General features: G+C 45.1%; 1 protein-coding gene across 1 annotated transcript in view; it reads left to right on the top strand.

Annotated features, from left to right (window-relative positions):
• The window catches only part of CACNA1A (calcium voltage-gated channel subunit alpha1 A), a 379,285-nt gene that overhangs the window by 235,640 nt on the left and 127,085 nt on the right, over nt 1-16,560 (top strand). Inside the window, 1 exon segment of the mRNA XM_021083710.1 lies at nt 2,770-2,963. Within this exon segment, the coding sequence (XP_020939369.1) occupies nt 2,770-2,963 (194 nt within the window).

The raw sequence follows: 16,560 nt of genomic DNA on the forward strand, positions 1-16,560 counted from the left end.
GGTTAATTTTAAAATATATTTATAACCAAATTCCTCAGACTCTCGGGACGGTTGCTTTTCTAGAAGCAGCCCTCAGAGTGCTTCGTGATGAGGGGGCAGGGATTGTTGGGAGGAGGGGTCGCAGTTAAGAACACCCCTCGGCAAAGCCACTAAAGGCAAATAGGGGAGCTCCCCCTGTGGTGCAGTGGGTTAAGGATCCAGCATTGTCTCTGAGGTGGCTTGGGTCACTGCTGAGGCTTGGGTTCAACCCACAGCCCCAGGAACTTCCACTTGCCCTGGGCACATCCAAAAAAATTAAAAATAAAAAGGTAATAATAAAGACAGATAGGTTTTCTCTTGCAGACAGGTTCTCCTTATGATCAGGAACCTGAGCACCCAGCACTGTGATAAACACCCAGAGAAATGCAAAGGAAAAGTGGAAGCTTCTTGCTTTCCAAGAGTTTCTGAAATAGTTTCAGGAGACATGACCCCCACCCCCCCTCATCTGTAGCTAGTCTGTAGCAATGTAGGTTAATACCTGCCTTTTTCTCCCCATCTAATGGGAACATTCAGGGGTTATTGTAGAACCAAGGAAAGAAGGGACCAGTGTTCAATGGGTTACGGGGGTGGGGGCGAATGATAGGTAGAAGTTGAGCCAGGCCTGGACACAAGGTGGAGATGGAGAAGGTTCTGGACAGAGGCAACCTTCCCAACAAACAGTGGTTCTCATTCATTACAGGAGTCCATGGAAGTTTTCCCTGTTGCCCTGAGCCTTATGTTTAAGAGATTTTGCCTTCAAATCTGTAATCGTTAAATCATAGCCCCTGTACCAAGTCTGGCATGAATGGGGAAGGCATTTCACACAACTTAAACTAGTGGCCAGTGTGTCTTTCCTTCTTGAGTTCCTGTTGTGGCTCAGTGGTAACGAACTCGACTAATATCTGTGAGGACTCAGGTTCAATCCCTGACCCCACTCAGTGGGTTAAGGATCCCTAATTGCTGTGAGCTGTGGTGTAGGTTGCAGAAGCAGCTCAGATATGGCGCTGCTGTGCCTGGGGTGTAGGCCAGCAGCTACAGCTCTGATTCGACCCCTAGCCTGGAAATTTCCATATGCACGGGTGTGGCTGTAAATAAAATAAAAATCATCATTGCTTCTTGAGTAATAGCCCTTCTGAGATGGATGAGTGTCATTTTGCCTGACCTAAAGTTTCCATTTAACTGGAGCTTGAAAGGCCAGTAACATTCATGCACTTTGGAGTTCCATGGTGGCTCAGCGCAATAAGGATCTGACGTTGTCACTGCTGTGGCTCTGGTTCAATCCCTGGCCCCAGATCTTCTGCATGCTGCAGGAGAGGCCAAAAAAGAAAGAAAGAGAGAAAGAGAGTCGTTCATTCTGTGTTGATTTCTCTCTGTTGCTTGCTAAGTGGAGGTTTGGAATGGGTGCTGCAATGCCTGCAGCACATACATTAAGATGTATTTTTGTTTAGTGGGGAGCTTAAGTTTATACACTCAGCTGTCTGTTTTCCTGTCAGACAGTGTTACTCCCTGAAAATCTTCAAAGGCGTCACTCACTGAATAGAGTCCTCTCATATCCACTGCTCTGATCCAGTTGGGGCATGCCAGGGATGTTCTGTGCTCCCCTGACTCTGTTCTCATGAAAGAATCCCTCCTCCCCCTCCCCATCAACCCCTTAGAATTCAGACCCAAACCTTTATTGCCCAGCCCAACTTTGCCAGGAAGCTGTCTTTGGATTCCAGCAAAAGGGGCATCCATTGACATGTGTCTCTTTCCTTGTGGCATTTTCACAATCTGCCTCCTGCTATTTGGGGAGAAAGCTTAGCTCCTGCGCCTAAGGGTGAGTACTCTGTGTACTGGCCTCCTTCGCCCCCAGAACAGCTCCCTGAGCCCAGTACATCTCAAGAAAAGAAAAGAAAAAAAAAAAAAAAAAAAAAACAGGCTACAGAAGAATAACACAACACAATTGACAAATGTGTGCTAATGGAAGTTTAGAGAACACTGCCCCCAACCACCTCAAAATGCACACAGCACATTTACCAAAACTGACTGTATTCAAGACCTTAAAGTGCATCTCAACAGATTTCAAACAACAGAGTAATACACAACATATCCTCTCACCACAATGCAATTAAGCTGAAACTAGGTAACAAAAAGATAACCTTAAAAGTGTTTGCAAATTCTTATTTGTGGATGAAATGGAAAGATGTCTGAGATTTAGTTTAAAAACATTTTAGTGGCAAGGCAGAATATTTTAGTATGGGAGGGAGTGTGGATGAAACAATAGCCCTGAGTTGATAAATGTTGAAATTGGTGATAGGTACATGTGAATTTGTTATATATTCTGTTTTTGTATATATGTGACAGATTTTTAATGCTTTTTGCTTATCCGTGAGTCAAAGAAGAAATAGTAATGGAAAATTATTAATATTTTCCTTGAACAATAATGATAATAATGCATGACAAAATTGTGAGATGCAGTTAAAGCTGCACTTAAAGGGCAATTTATAGCTTTAAGGAATATTAATCCATCTCAGAGGTTTAAAACAACAACAACAACAACAAAAAGAACAAAGCTTAGAGAATAAATTAATGAAATAGAAAAAAATTAATAGATCAACAAAGCCAAACATTGGGCTTTTTGGAAAAAAGACTGGTAAATTCATCCTAATGGCCTTTTTTTTTTTAACAGCATTGAATCTTCACTGCCTCCTGTTTCTCAGAGCTGGTTTTGCCAGCCTTTTCCCCTGACTTTTCTCCCCTTCCCTCTCATAGATGATATTCAGGGTGAGTCTCCAGCTCCGTGTGGGACAGAGGAACCTGCCCGCACCTGCCCCAATGGGACCAAATGTCAGCCCTACTGGGAAGGCCCCAACAATGGGATCACTCAGTTCGACAACATCCTATTTGCAGTGCTGACTGTTTTCCAGTGCATCACCATGGAAGGGTGGACTGACCTCCTCTACAACGTAAGTGATGCGGGGTCGCGGAGAGCCAGGACCAGCCAACTCCTGAGGCTTCAGTGGAGAGACCCTGAGCTGGGGAGGCAGCCCAAGGACAATTCAACATGGCCCCAGGAGAGCCGGCCTGTGGCTCAGTCTTTTGAAGATATGGGGGTCTTGTCCTCAGAACTCTAAGTAGAGAAGCACTCTTGAGAGATGGAAATGATTTTCAAGCATGCAAGTTTTAAAATACCAGTTTAGGTTTTTGAATACATAAAGGTCATGTGAATCAAAAACCAGCATAAAGGAAAGATAGAGAAATGTCCTTGAATCTATGCAAAGGGGTTCCACACTGGAGTTCTCGCCAGCCTCCCACCGGCCATGCCCCTCTCTATGGGGCTGAGGGGAAATGTCTCCCAGGACCCGCCCCCCTTTCTAGATCATGTTCTCAGTTATCTGAGATCCTAGAATCCCTGCCCAAGCCCAGATTCCCTGAACTTGCATGAGATCTTCTCTGGGTCCATTCTCTGACTGCACCACCCATTTATAACCTCCAAGGGCCAGAGGTGTCTTTGAGGTGGTTGTTGGCACAAATGTGGCAAGAGTTGGGGCAGGCAAGTTGGGGTGTCCACACATGTGCCTGGAGCCCTCTCTCCCCTGCCTCTGGGCAGGATATAACCATAAGTGGGAAGAGAAGGTGGCTGGTCATGGTCAAGGGACCACGCTGTAATGACTGTCCCACACCATAATCCAGTACAAACATCCAGATTCTAAATTCCAGACTGACTTTCCAAGTGCTTCTGAAGGTATGTTTGTAAAGAGAAGCATACAGCATGTTTTATTTAATAGCCTTAAAATATTTACACAGATTATGTGGGCCTCAGTTGGCACTCTTGTCCTAGGTCTTGAAAATGTTAGAGAGAGGTCTGAAAAGATGTACACTCCTACCTGCCTCCCCTTTCCTATTTTCCCTTCCTAACACTGCTCTGTACACATACTGAATTGCCCATTAAGGTCCTGCCCATGAGCCAGAGCATGGCCTACTGGGGAAGCAATACTGCGCTTCCTCCTGCATGCAGATGTGTCAGGGTGTGTGTTCATTAAGGAACTTCCCCTCTTGGGGGTGGAGGGAGATTTATAAGATCTCATCCTTTCGATCAGTGGTTCATCTCAGGGGGGAGTTGAGAATGCAGCTTGGGAATGGGCAGCCAAAGGAGCTGCCATGGGCAATTGTGCATGTCACACACAGCACAAGTCACCACATCTCAGAAGTGTCTTTCATATTATAGATCACATAGATTTCTACCGTTGTTATAACTTATTGACAAATATAAAGAATGTGGGAAGAGAACATGGTGTCCTGGTTTACATAAAGACCTTGTCAGAGCATAGCATCCCTAGGAACAGGAGATTTGACCTGCTCGGGCTCTTTCTTGGGCCTTACCTGCAAACAGCTTGGGCTGAAGACTACCTGGTTGGCTAAAGCTTTCTTGGGGCTTTGATGGGCTCTAGATTTTCTTCTTTATAAGTCTGGTGCAAGAGGAGGCCTTAGAGGGAAATGAACCCTCCTGTGAGTAAAACAGCTGGGAGGCAGAAAGGTAAGGGGACTCAGGCAGAGAGTAAAAGTGGGGAGCAGGAGTGAAGAAAAGTCATGTCACAGGGCTGGACACACAGAAAAAAAGGTCCAGAGGTTCAGAGAAAGATACTAAGGATGTGCTCCGCGGTAGGCAAGGAAGTATGAGCAGGAGCACAAATTTCCAGAGGGTTGTAAAGCACCATTGTCTGAGGTGATATTTGCCCTGGAGGCTTTGAGCTAAACCACCTTGGAGGAAAAAGTTCAAGGGAAACAATTGAGAGAACAGAGTTAGGCATCAGGTTGTCTGGATTCCCATCCCAACTCCACCACTTGCTGTGCAACTTTGGGCAAGTTGCTTGGGCTCTCTGTGCCCCCATTTCCACGTGTGCTAAATAAGGAGAAGCGCATTCCTACCTCACAGGGCACAAGGACTGAGTGAGGCGAATACATGTGAAGCTTTAGAGCAGTGCCTCGTTCTGGGTAAGCCCTCTGTAGGCCCAAATTTCCACTCCTTTTAGAAATGTGTATGAATTTTTCATTGTGAAACCTCCAGCAGCCCCTGAAGAAGTGGAGTGAGCCACTGGGTCCCACTTGAGTCCCGGCTCTCACCCCACTGGTAACTGCCACTAACTCAAGAGTAGCCTTCTAGAACTTTCCATGCACTTATATCCCACTGTCGTACTTTGGGTAGAAGCCAGAGCAGTGATTTGGGCCTGATATGAGCCTAGGGCAGGAATAAAGTATCACAGACTGGGTGGTAGCTTAAAACAACAGACATTTATTTTCTCACAGTATGGAGGCCAGAAGGCCTCAGCAGGGCCAGGCTCCCTCTGAAGGCTCTCTGGGACAAGTCTTCCTCGCCTCTCCCAGCTTCTGGTGGCTGCTAACCTTATCCTTGGCATTCTTTGGCTTAGAGATTCTCCATCACCCACGCTAATACCCCACCTTCGCGTGGCCATCTTCTAATAAGGACACTAGTTGTGTTGGATTAGGATCCACCCTACTCCAGTATGATGTCATCCTAACTAATGACATCTGCAACGACCCTCTTTCTACATCAGATCACATTCTGAGGTCCTGGAGTTTAGGACTTCAAAGGGTCTTTGGTCAGGGGTGGGGGTGGGGTGGGGAAGGGAAGGGCACAATTCAATTCATCCCATCTCCCAAATAAGGTGCTTGCGCCTGAACTGTTGTCTGGGGCTTTCTAAATCATGACACCCCCCACAACGCAACCACTAGGGCTGCTCATTGCTGAAGTGGCATCTCTGAGTTTCTGCCAGCCAAGGGTGGAACTATTGCTTGTCCAGACTCCTTCAGGCCCTGCTCTTGTCCTCTGCCATCTGCCAGCCTCGCCCAAGATGTCTCTAGCTCCATCCAGGCACAGTGTCTGGAGTCTTCATCCTTTCTACTTGTGCTAGAGCTAAGCCCGTGGCCATGGCCTCACTAGCCACTGTCAGGTGACCTCCATAGAGAGAGTCCAGAAGCACCTGCTCCAAGCATCTTAGAATCCATAGGCACAGATGCCAAATGGATGTCGCCCCACTGAGTGAGCAGTGCCTTCTCATCCTAGCATCACCTTTCTTTTCTCAGTATCACTGAAATCTGTTTGTTTATTACATAGTTCCTTACTGAGTGTCTAGTGTGCCGAGAAATGATCAGGTGATCAGGGACAAGGCAGTGAAGAAGACAGACAGAAATCCCCACCCTTGTTGGGGAGACCAGTGTGACCAATAAACATGATAAATAATAAACTACTCAGAAAGTAGAAGACAGACGTAAGCAAATGTATAAGGTGGGATGTGGTGACATGACCTCTGTTGTCCCATGAGGACAACAGCAGAGTAAGAGGACAGGGATGAGGTGTGGTGGCTGGTTTAGGCAATCAGGGAAGGCTCCTCAAGAGGAGATGACCTTTCCAGAAAAGGAGGGAGCCAGGCAGATGTTTGGGGAAGAACATTCTTGGCAGAGGGAACAGCAGCTTGCCCATACGGTGTGTTAGGGCCCCATCCAGTTTTTCCAGTTTTCAATATGTCTGTCTTGCTTGCTTGGCTTCCTGGTTAAGGTGCCTTTTAGAAAAAGCCTAACCTCAGAGTTCCCTTGTGGCTCAGAAGGTTAAGGATCCGGCATTTTCACTGCAGTGGCTCTGGTTGCTGCTGTGGCACAGGTTCAATCCCTGGCCCAGGAACTTCCACATGCCATGGATATGTTAAAAAAAAAAAAGAAAGGAAGGAAGGAAGAAATAAAGAAGAGGCCTAACCTCAACTAATCAGCATCGCTGTCGAAGATTTATATCAGGATGTGCACCCCAGTGTTATTTATAAAAATAGAACAAACCTGGAAGCAACTGGTTAAATACCGTATGGTCCCTCCATATGATGGAATAGCATATCGTCATTAAAAATCATCTGTTGGGAGAATATTTAAGGATGTGGGGAAATGCTAACCATGTAATAATGAGTGTGGAGGGGTTGATTTAAAAAAAAAAAAAAAAAAACAAGGTGAGATAAGCCTTATATCTTAGGTCAGGCTGACATTACAAAATACCATAGTCTGGGCAGCTTAGACAGTAGGAACGTACATTCTCACAGTTCTGGAGGCTGGAAGTCTGCGATCAGAGGTGCCAGCGTGGTCTGGTTCTGGTGAGGGCTTCCAGACAGCTGCCTTCTTGCTGTGTCCTCAAGTGGTGATGAGAGAGAGAGAAAGGGCGAGCTCCTGGTGTCTCTTCTTACAAGGACACTGATTCCATCACCCAGGCCCCATTCTCGGCACCTCCTATAACCCTAATCACCTCCCCAAAGCCCCACCTCCAAATGCCACTATGTCAGAGAGTAGGGCTTCAACAGATGAATTCGGGGTGGGGGAGGGGACTCAATTCAGTCCATAGCACTTTATAATCTCAAGCGTGAATTTTGAAAATCTAAGAAAAAAAAGCAAAACAAAACCGGAAGCCCTGGTACCAAGGTGGCCTCTAGATAGAGGGGGATTTGGGAATTTTCTTTTCTTTTTCTATTTTGGCCACTCTGTGGCATATGGAGCTCCCAGGCCAGGAATCAGATCTGAGCTGCAGTTGCAACCTGTGCCATAGCTGTGGCAATGCTGGATCCTTTGACCCTGTGCCAGGCCAGGCATCAAACCTGACTCCTGGCCCTGCAGAGACTCGGCTGATCTTTTTCTGCCACAGCAGGAACTCCTATTTTCTTGATACATCTCTATGTTGTTAGATTTTTCTCCAATGAGCATAATTTACTTTTCTTCTCTTGTTATTGAAAGATAGTTGATTTACAATGTTGTGTAAGTTTCAGGTGTATAGCATAGTGATTTGGTTATTTTCTTTGCAGATGATATTCCATTATAGGTTATTACAAGCTATTGTAATAGAATAGCTCTAGTTCCCTGTACTACACAATAAATCCTTGTAGTTTATCTATTTTATGTATAGTAGTTTTATAATTTTAGTTTTACAATCAGGGAATATATTTAAACTTGCTAAGCGTTTAGGGAAAAAAAGATTTTTAGTTACTCCTAGATCAGGAGATGGAGAGGAAGGGCAGAAGAATGAGGGTTTTTCTGGGTGCCCACTGTGTGCTAGGTGTTCTTATATTACCTGTCCAAAGAGCATCCATGCCAAAATAAATAAACTGATGGAGATAATAATAAATGGTTGTTTTATTATTAAATCAACAAAATAAGTGAAGAAGAGAGAAATCTTCCTTACAAAAGAAGTCCATTTAATATAGACAGTCCCACACTGTAAACCAGCTATAATGGAAAAAATTAAAATCATTTAAAATAAAAAAGTTAAGTAAAAATTTTAAAAAGACATTCCCCCTACAGGGGTGGCATTTAATCTCCCTCCCACCCTGACACTTTAGGTATGGGCTGGACTCAGTAACTCACTTCCAAAAAATGGAATAGAGAAATGGAATATCATTTTACAGTGGAGAAACCTAGCAGCCGCCACTGTAACAAGTGACAAAAGTTTACATCCCAAATGGATGTGTGATCATGGGATTTTTTTTTTTAAGATACATTATATCATTTCTTTTTTTTTTCTTTTTTCTATTATAGTTGATTTACAGTGCCATGTCAATTTCTGCTATACAACATAGTGATTCAGTCATATATATATATATATATATATATATATACACACACACACATATATATACATTCTTTTTTCCCATACTATCTTCCATCATGTTCTACCCAAGAGATTGGATATAGTTCTCTGTGCTATGCAGTAGGACCTCATTGCTTATCTGTTCCAAATGTGATAGTTTGGGAGTTCCCATCGTGGTTCAGTGGTTAACAAATCCCACTAGGAACCATGAGGTTTCAGGTTCCATCGCTGGCCTTGCTCAGTGGGTTAAGGATCCGGCGTTACCGTGAGCTGTGGTGTAGGTTGCAGACGCGGCTCGGATCCTGTGTTGCTGTGGCTCCAGCATAGGCTTGGCAGCTACAGCTCTGATTAGACCCCTAGCCACCTCCATATGCTGTGGGCGTGGCCCTAGGAAAGGCAAAAAGACAATAAATACATACATACATACATACATATATACATACAGTGTGATGGTTTGCATCTACCAACCCCAAACTCCCCGTCCATCCCACTCCCTCCCCCTGGCAACCACAAGTCTGCTTTCCCAGTTCAGGATCTGCTTCTGTTCTATAGATACTATCATTTGTGCCACATTTTAGATTCTACATATAAGTGATATCACATGGTATTTGTCTTTCTCTTTCTGACTTACTTCACTCAGTATGAGAATCTCTGGTTGCAGCCATGTTGCTGCAAATGGCATTGTTTTGCCTTTTTTATGGCTGAAAAGTACTCCATTGAATTTATGTACCACACCTTCCTTTTTAAAAAAATTTTTATTATAGTTGATTTCCAGTGTTATGTCAGTTTCTGCTATACATCTTCTTAATCCATGCATCTGTCAGTAGACATTTAGTTTGTTTCCATGTCTTGGCTGTTGTGAATAGTGCTGCAGTGAACATAGGAGTGCACGTATCTTTTTGAATGAAAGTTTTGTCTGGATATGATCATGGGATCTTTGATTTGATATAAAGGAAAGGAAACCTCACCTCTGTGATTTTCTTTGCAATTTCATAACCCAGTTTAGTCTTGGGCAAAACATCAGACAAACCCAGATTAGAGGGCTTTCTGCAGGATACCTGGCCAGTCCTCTTCAAGACTGTCAAGGTCGTGACAAATGAGGAAAGACTGAGAAACTGCCCCAGACCAGAGGAGCCTAAGAATGTGTGAGGACTAAATGCAATATGGAAGCCTGGATAGGATCCTGAGACAGAAAAAGGCATTAATGGAAAAAACTGATGAAATCCAATGAAGTCTGGGGTTTAGTTTTTAAACAACTGGTGAGGGAAAGGTCACGGTCACCCATTTTACAAATAAGACTCTGGTTGAGAGAGTGGCCTGAGGTTGCCAGCCAGGGAGTGGCAGTACCAGCCTGTGATTTCTGATGTCTTCTTATCTGGGCTCTGAGTTGAACCCAGAGAAACAGATATTGGGATGGGGGAGGGGGTTGAGAGAGGGAGAGGGAGGGAGGGCAATTCATTTATAAAATGAATTTCTTGGAGTTCCCATTATGGCTCAGTGGGTTAAGAACCCAACTAGTATCCATGAGAACCCAGGCCCCATCCCTTGCCTCACTCAGTGGGTTACAGATCCAGCATTGCTGCAAGCTGTGGTGTAGGTCACTGATGCAGCTCGGATCTGGCGTGGCTGCTGTGAGTGTGGTGGTGTAAGTCAGCAGCTGCAGCTCTGATTCAACTCCTAGCCCGGAAACTTCCATGTGCCTTGAGTGCAGCCCTAAAAAGGCCCCACCCCCAAAAAAAGTAGTAAAAATAAATAAATAAAATGAATTTCTTAAAACTCACTAAAGTCTGGGGCAGAAAGATGGAAGACCAGGGGCAAGAAAATCCACCTCAAAGAATTTTAAACCTTGTTGAGCCATGGATCCCTTTTTCAGTCTAACAATTTTAAAGATGTAAGTTAGGAGTTCCTATTGTGGTGCAGTGGAAGAGAATCTGACTAGGAGCCATGAGGTTGTGGGTTCAATCCCTGGCCTCACTCAGTGGGTTAAGGATCTGGTGTTGCTGTGGCTGAGGCATAGGCCAGCAGCTGTAGCTCCGATTTGACACCTATCCTGAGAACCTTCATATGCTGTGGGTACAGCTCTAAAAAAAAAATAAATAAATAAAAAAAAAAAAAAAAAAAGATGTAAGTTAAAAGGCAAGAGATGATGGAGGAAGCCAGATGTATCAAAATCATTATCAAAGTATCTTGAAAAAAGATTTAGGATGTAGTTTTAGAGTTTATAACACATTGCCTGGTGATGGGTCAGATGACCCCCATAATTTCGTGGGCCTGTTGAGCCTAAAAGATTCTGTGAGATATCTGTGAACTGTATGGGACTTCTGTAGGTGATAGGCATCACCAATTTCTGCCTCTCCTCAAAGTGGAAGAAAATGGCCCATTTATGATGGAAATTAGGGGGAGTGAAGGATTAATTTTTTCCATACAAATTCACAGGCTCTCTGAATTCTCTTAGACCCCCCAAGGTTTCCCACCCCAGTTGAACTGGAAGAATCTTAACAATGACTTCTGTGGTTGCCGTGACTAGGAATATCTTCCAAAGAGGTGATAGTTTACCAAGTAACTGAAGTTCTTGCTGTCAACGTCTGGCTCAAGCCCCACCATAAGTTACCCAGCCCAAAATACCAAGAGTACCAATGTGGAGAAGCCCTGCTCTGGAACACTGGGGATCCTTGAAAGTGGGGCACTGGGGCTTCCTTGGGCATGGTGGCCCCTTCCCTACTGGGACTTTGTCATGGGGTGAGTGCTTAGCCAAGCCCAAAGACTGCAGAGGCAAGTATATTGAAATTTTGTGCCAAAAGTGAGGTCCAAGTCATGTCTAGCCGCTACAAAATGAACCTCAGTCAACATAGCTGAGCTCCACCCTTGTCCTGGAGCCTTTGAAGGACCCACGTGGCTCCTGCACCCACTGAACATGCCTCATCCCTAGACCTTTCTGGGGCCCAAGCTAGGCGGCCTTCTGGGGTCATGATGGGCTATCAGTCACTTCCCCTGTGCCCGACTCTTCTGGGTGTTTTTCTGAGCACCAGCCCATGACTCCTTGATGGTAACCCTTTCGGATAGAGCCTTAAATATCCCCATTTTACAGGTGGGGAGGCTGAGTCCCAGAGCCACACACAGCGAGTTAAGATTGGAATCCAGCTCTGACTCAACACTGGCTCCTTCAGCATCTGCCATGTACCACCTCCCACGGCAAACAGGATGGAGGACTAGCTCTCTGAGCTCCCCGGGGGTGGGATGGGGAATACCAGGAGGGCTGCACGGGGGCTGTTTGCTGGAGACAAGAGCTGGTGGCTCTGTGTGTTGCTTCGGTGACAGGTAGCCTTATTTCGCAGGGACCCCCTCACCATATGTGCCTGTGTGACTCAAAAAAAAAAAAAAAGAAAAGAAAGAAAGAAAGAAAGAAAAGATAAAGAAAAAGAAAAAGAAAGAAACAGAAATCACCTCCACCCCACACAGAGGCCATCCCCCAATGGGCTCTTCCCCAGCCTAGGGGTGCAACATGGTAATGAGGTCTTCCCTCTCTTGGAGGAAGGGAAGAGGCTGGGGTCTTGGCATGACCAGGATGTCTGGAGCTAACTTTGTCTGGTTTTTTTTTGGTTTTTTTTGTTTTTTTAGGGCCGCTCCCCAGGCATATGGAGTTTCCCAGGCTAGGAGTCCAATCGGAGCTATAGCCACGAGCCTACACCATAGCCCCAGCAATGCTGGATCCGAGCCACGTCTGCCACAGGCCTACACCACAGCTCATGGCAACACTGGATCCTTAACCCACTGAGCGATGCCAGGGATCGAACCCTCATCCTCATGGATGCTAGTCAGGTTCATCAACCACTGAGCCATGACCAATTGCCAAGGGACTTGCACTTATAATCATCCATTAAGCAGTTTTGCTATTTTCCTAACTGGCACTAACTGAGGGGGAGAAATAGAAAGTAAGTGAAACAGAGAAAAACACAGAGGTGGGGAGGAAGGGGGATAAAGAGACAAATTGGCAATTGGTCCATCTTAAGTTTGGACCATTCACTGAGCGCCTCCTGCATACCCACATCTTCCTGATATCACCAATTAATCCATAAAGTAACCTCAAGAAAGGACATATTTGTAGCTCCATCTTCCAGATGAGAATACTGAGGCTCATAGGGCTGGAGTGACCTGCCAAGATCCTCTAGTCAAGGGTTCAAACCCAGCACTGGGCATTAATTATTATACCCCTCTCTCTCCCTCTCTGACTCTCCAATTCTTTCTTTTTCCCTCTCTGTCTTGGTCTCTCTCTCTCTCTAGTGGCCAAATTCTCAGCATGTGGAAGTTCCCATGTCAGGGAATGAATCCGAGCCCCGGCTGCAACCTGAGCCACAGCTGCAGCAATGCTAGATCCTTTAACCCACTGCAACCTGCAGGGATCAAACCCGCACCTCCACAGCAACCTGAGCTGCTGCAGTTGGATTTTTAACCCACTGCACCACGGCAGGAACTTCTGTCTTGGTCTCTCTTGTTCTTGGTCTCTCTGTCTTTTTCTGTCTCTCTCTCTCTCTCCGCCTTACCTTTCTTTGTCTCTTTATCCCCCTTCCTCCCCACCTCTGTGTTTTTCTCTGTTTCACTTACTTTCTATTTCTCCCCCTCAGTTAGTGCCAGCTAGGAAAATAGCAAAACTGCTTAATGGATGATTATAAGTGCAAGTCCCTTGGCAATTGGTCACTAATGGTTGAAATTGATCTTTGACCTAAGCCCTTTTACAGTTTGAGATGTTCATTTTGACCAACATTAAAGCATCAGATCTTGAGGGACTTCAGGTCCTGCATTTATTCAGCAAACATTCATTGAATGTGTACTGTATGCAGGCAGGCAGTCTTCTAGGCACTGAGGCTATGCAGCAGACAGAAGAGACAAAACTCCCTATTTGGTGGGGAGTTGACATTTTGGTGGGGGAAGTAGACAATCAACAGGATAATTAAGAAATTTGGAGTTCCTTTGTGACTCAGTGGGTTAAGGATCTGACATTATCCCTGCAGTGGCTTGGGTTGCTGCTGTGGTGCAGGTTTGATCCCTGACCTGGGAACTTCCACATGCCAGAGGTGCAGCCTATATATATATATATATATATATATATATATATATATATACACATATATATATCAGATAGAATTTTAAATATTTTAGTCTTTGTGGGCCATGCAGTCTCCATCACAACTATTCAATCTGCTTTCATAGCACAAAAGCAGCCATAGCGAAAATACGTAATGAATTGGCATGGCTGTGTGCCAATAAACCTAATTTACAAAGATAGGTGTCTAGCACATGGGCTGTGGTTTGCTGCATCCTGTTTAAGACAGTGATGAAAACTCAGGAGAAAAATAAAGCAGTAGAGGGGTTGCAGATCATCAAGGTGAGAGGTTGAAGTTCTTCTACTAAGATCTGAAAGAGGTGAGGGGGAGCCATGACAGTATGTCAGGAGAGAGAGACCCAGGTGGATGGGATAACTAGTACAAAGTCCCTGAGGCAGAAGTGGCCTTGGCTTTTGTAAGGAACAGCCAGGTGGCCTGTGTGTCTGGAAGCAAGGGAGTGAGGATGAATGAGGGAGCTGACAAGGCCAGGGGAGTTGACAGGAGACCTCAGAGGCATATAATTTACCACCCAAACCAGGACAGTTTTGAGAGTGAATGGGGTAAAGGAAGACTCAAAAAAAAATTAACATGGAGTTCCTGCTGTGGCGTAAGGGGATTGGCAGCGTCTCTACAGCGCCAGAACGCAGGTTCAATCCCCAGCCCGGCACAGTGGGTAAAGGATCTGGCGCTACCACAGCTGCAGCTTAGGTAATAACTGTGGCTGGAATCTGATCCCTGGCCTGGGAACTCCATATGTCTTGGAGCAGCCCAAAAAAAAAAAAAACCAAACAAAAAAATAATAATAACAAACAAACAAACAAAACAGGCATTACATGATTTAATAACATTTAAACTATGACAGACATACGATGTACCTCATGGCCACTGTGGAGTTTTGGCTCTTCCAATGGTCAGATCCACTCCCTTTTTATTCCATGTGTTGGGGAATTGGTTGTTTACTTGGCTGAGGGTTTTTTGTTTTTTTTTAACATCCTCTATACTTTTTCTGAATGAACCATGCTGAAAAAAATGAGAGGAAAATAAGCCATAAAGCAGAAGGCACTTAAGGATTTTACTGGGACTCAGCCATTAATTTGTTTGATGAGTATTTATCGAGCGCTTGCTAAGCGCCAGGCACCACGCTAGGTACCAACCGTGCTGAGATGACTCAGTATTTCCCCTCTCCTTTAAGGCTCTCACAGGCCAATTGTTATAAACATAAAATACTATGTAAGTGCAGTGAATGTAGTGAGGTAGAGAAAAAGCAGTCAGATGCAAGCCAGAATGATGGGTGTACCCAGCAATGCCATCCACCCCCCTCAAGTGATCCTGGCAAGTCACCTCTCTCAGTCTCCTCATCAGCTGTGTGTGGAGATTGTAGGAATTGAGGGGTGTTATGTCAATTCAAATGGGGTTTACTAAAGTGACAGTGGTTGTCACACCTGCCTCTCTGTTCCCAAGGAAACAGCCTGATTGCTGGGAGTTGGAATAAATACACTTCCCTGTCATTGTTATTATTTAAACAATCCACCCACAAGGACTTCAGAATTATGTGTATTCACCATGCAACCAATACTTAGTGAGCACCTACTATGTGCCAGGTGCTGTTCAGGGCACCAGGGAGCTGATGTTTTGTGGAACAAAGACAACCCTCGGTATAAATGTGTAAATCAACAGAATGATTCAGAAAGCAAAAAGTGCTAGGAAGAGAATGAAAGGTCTGGCTGTGCTCTGGGGAAGGGCAAGTCCTTTTGGCTGGAAGGGCTGGGAAGGCTTTTCTAGAAGGAAAGGCTGAGTGATGAGAGGGAATCAACCAGCCAAGATTTAGGGGGAAATGGGCTCCAGGCAGAGGCTTAGAGAACAGGCAGCTCACTCTAATCTTGAACTTTAATTTCTCTATTGGACACACAGGAAACATTCCTTTTCCCCACCTGCCTCATCAGATCCATAAAAGAGTCAATGAGAGAGTGACATTTAAGTGAAACCTAAAGGAGGTAAAGGAATGAACCAGGGAAATATCAGAGTGTATCAGTCAGGAAACCTAGTTTATGCTGCAGTAACAAACATCCTCCATTGTCTCTGTGATTTTAACAACAAATGTCTTTTCTTGATCATGCTACATGTCCAGTGCAGGTTGGCAGTGGGGAAGAAGGGAACTATACTCAGCAGAGTCCCTTGGGACCTAGCTAATGGAGCAACCAGCACCTAGAACATTACCAGTTGGTATCCCCAAAGGAAAGAGAACCCCGGAGGGTCCCACACTGGCAGTGCAATGCTCTGGTCCAAAAGTGACACAGGTATTTCTGATCACTCCTCATTGGCCAACACTCATCATACGGCCCTTGGTCAATCACAGGGAGACTGGGATGGGCCATCCTGCCATATCTCAGAAAATATTTAGTGGCAGCACTAATGAGGAATAGCATTGCAGGCTGCAGAACTCTTTGAAAAGCCTTTGGAAAAAAGACAAGGTGGTATTGAGAGCATATTCTTCCTGGTATCATTAATGATTCTGATAAGCAAACAGGTTTCCCTTCCCCTCCCTCCTCCCCACACCCAGACTCATGCACACAGCCGCCCTTAACCTGAACTGCCAAAGAGGTCAGACCTAGGAAGGGAGGTTTGTGCCCCCCACATTCTGTGCTACCAGAACAGCCATTACAACTCCAGTCTTTGTGCTTGGGAATGTATTTCCCATTTTGCTCCTGAGCAAATCCCAGGGAAAGCCTACCTACTAATCAAAACCTGCACCCAGCCCTCCACCAACTTCTCTGTGAGTTGTTGGATCCAGAGCATGGAATTGAACCATTTGGACTAGCTCAGAAA

This window comes from Sus scrofa, chromosome 2 (assembly GCF_000003025.6).
Source record: "Sus scrofa isolate TJ Tabasco breed Duroc chromosome 2, Sscrofa11.1, whole genome shotgun sequence".
Lineage (NCBI taxonomy): Eukaryota > Metazoa > Chordata > Mammalia > Artiodactyla > Suidae > Sus > Sus scrofa.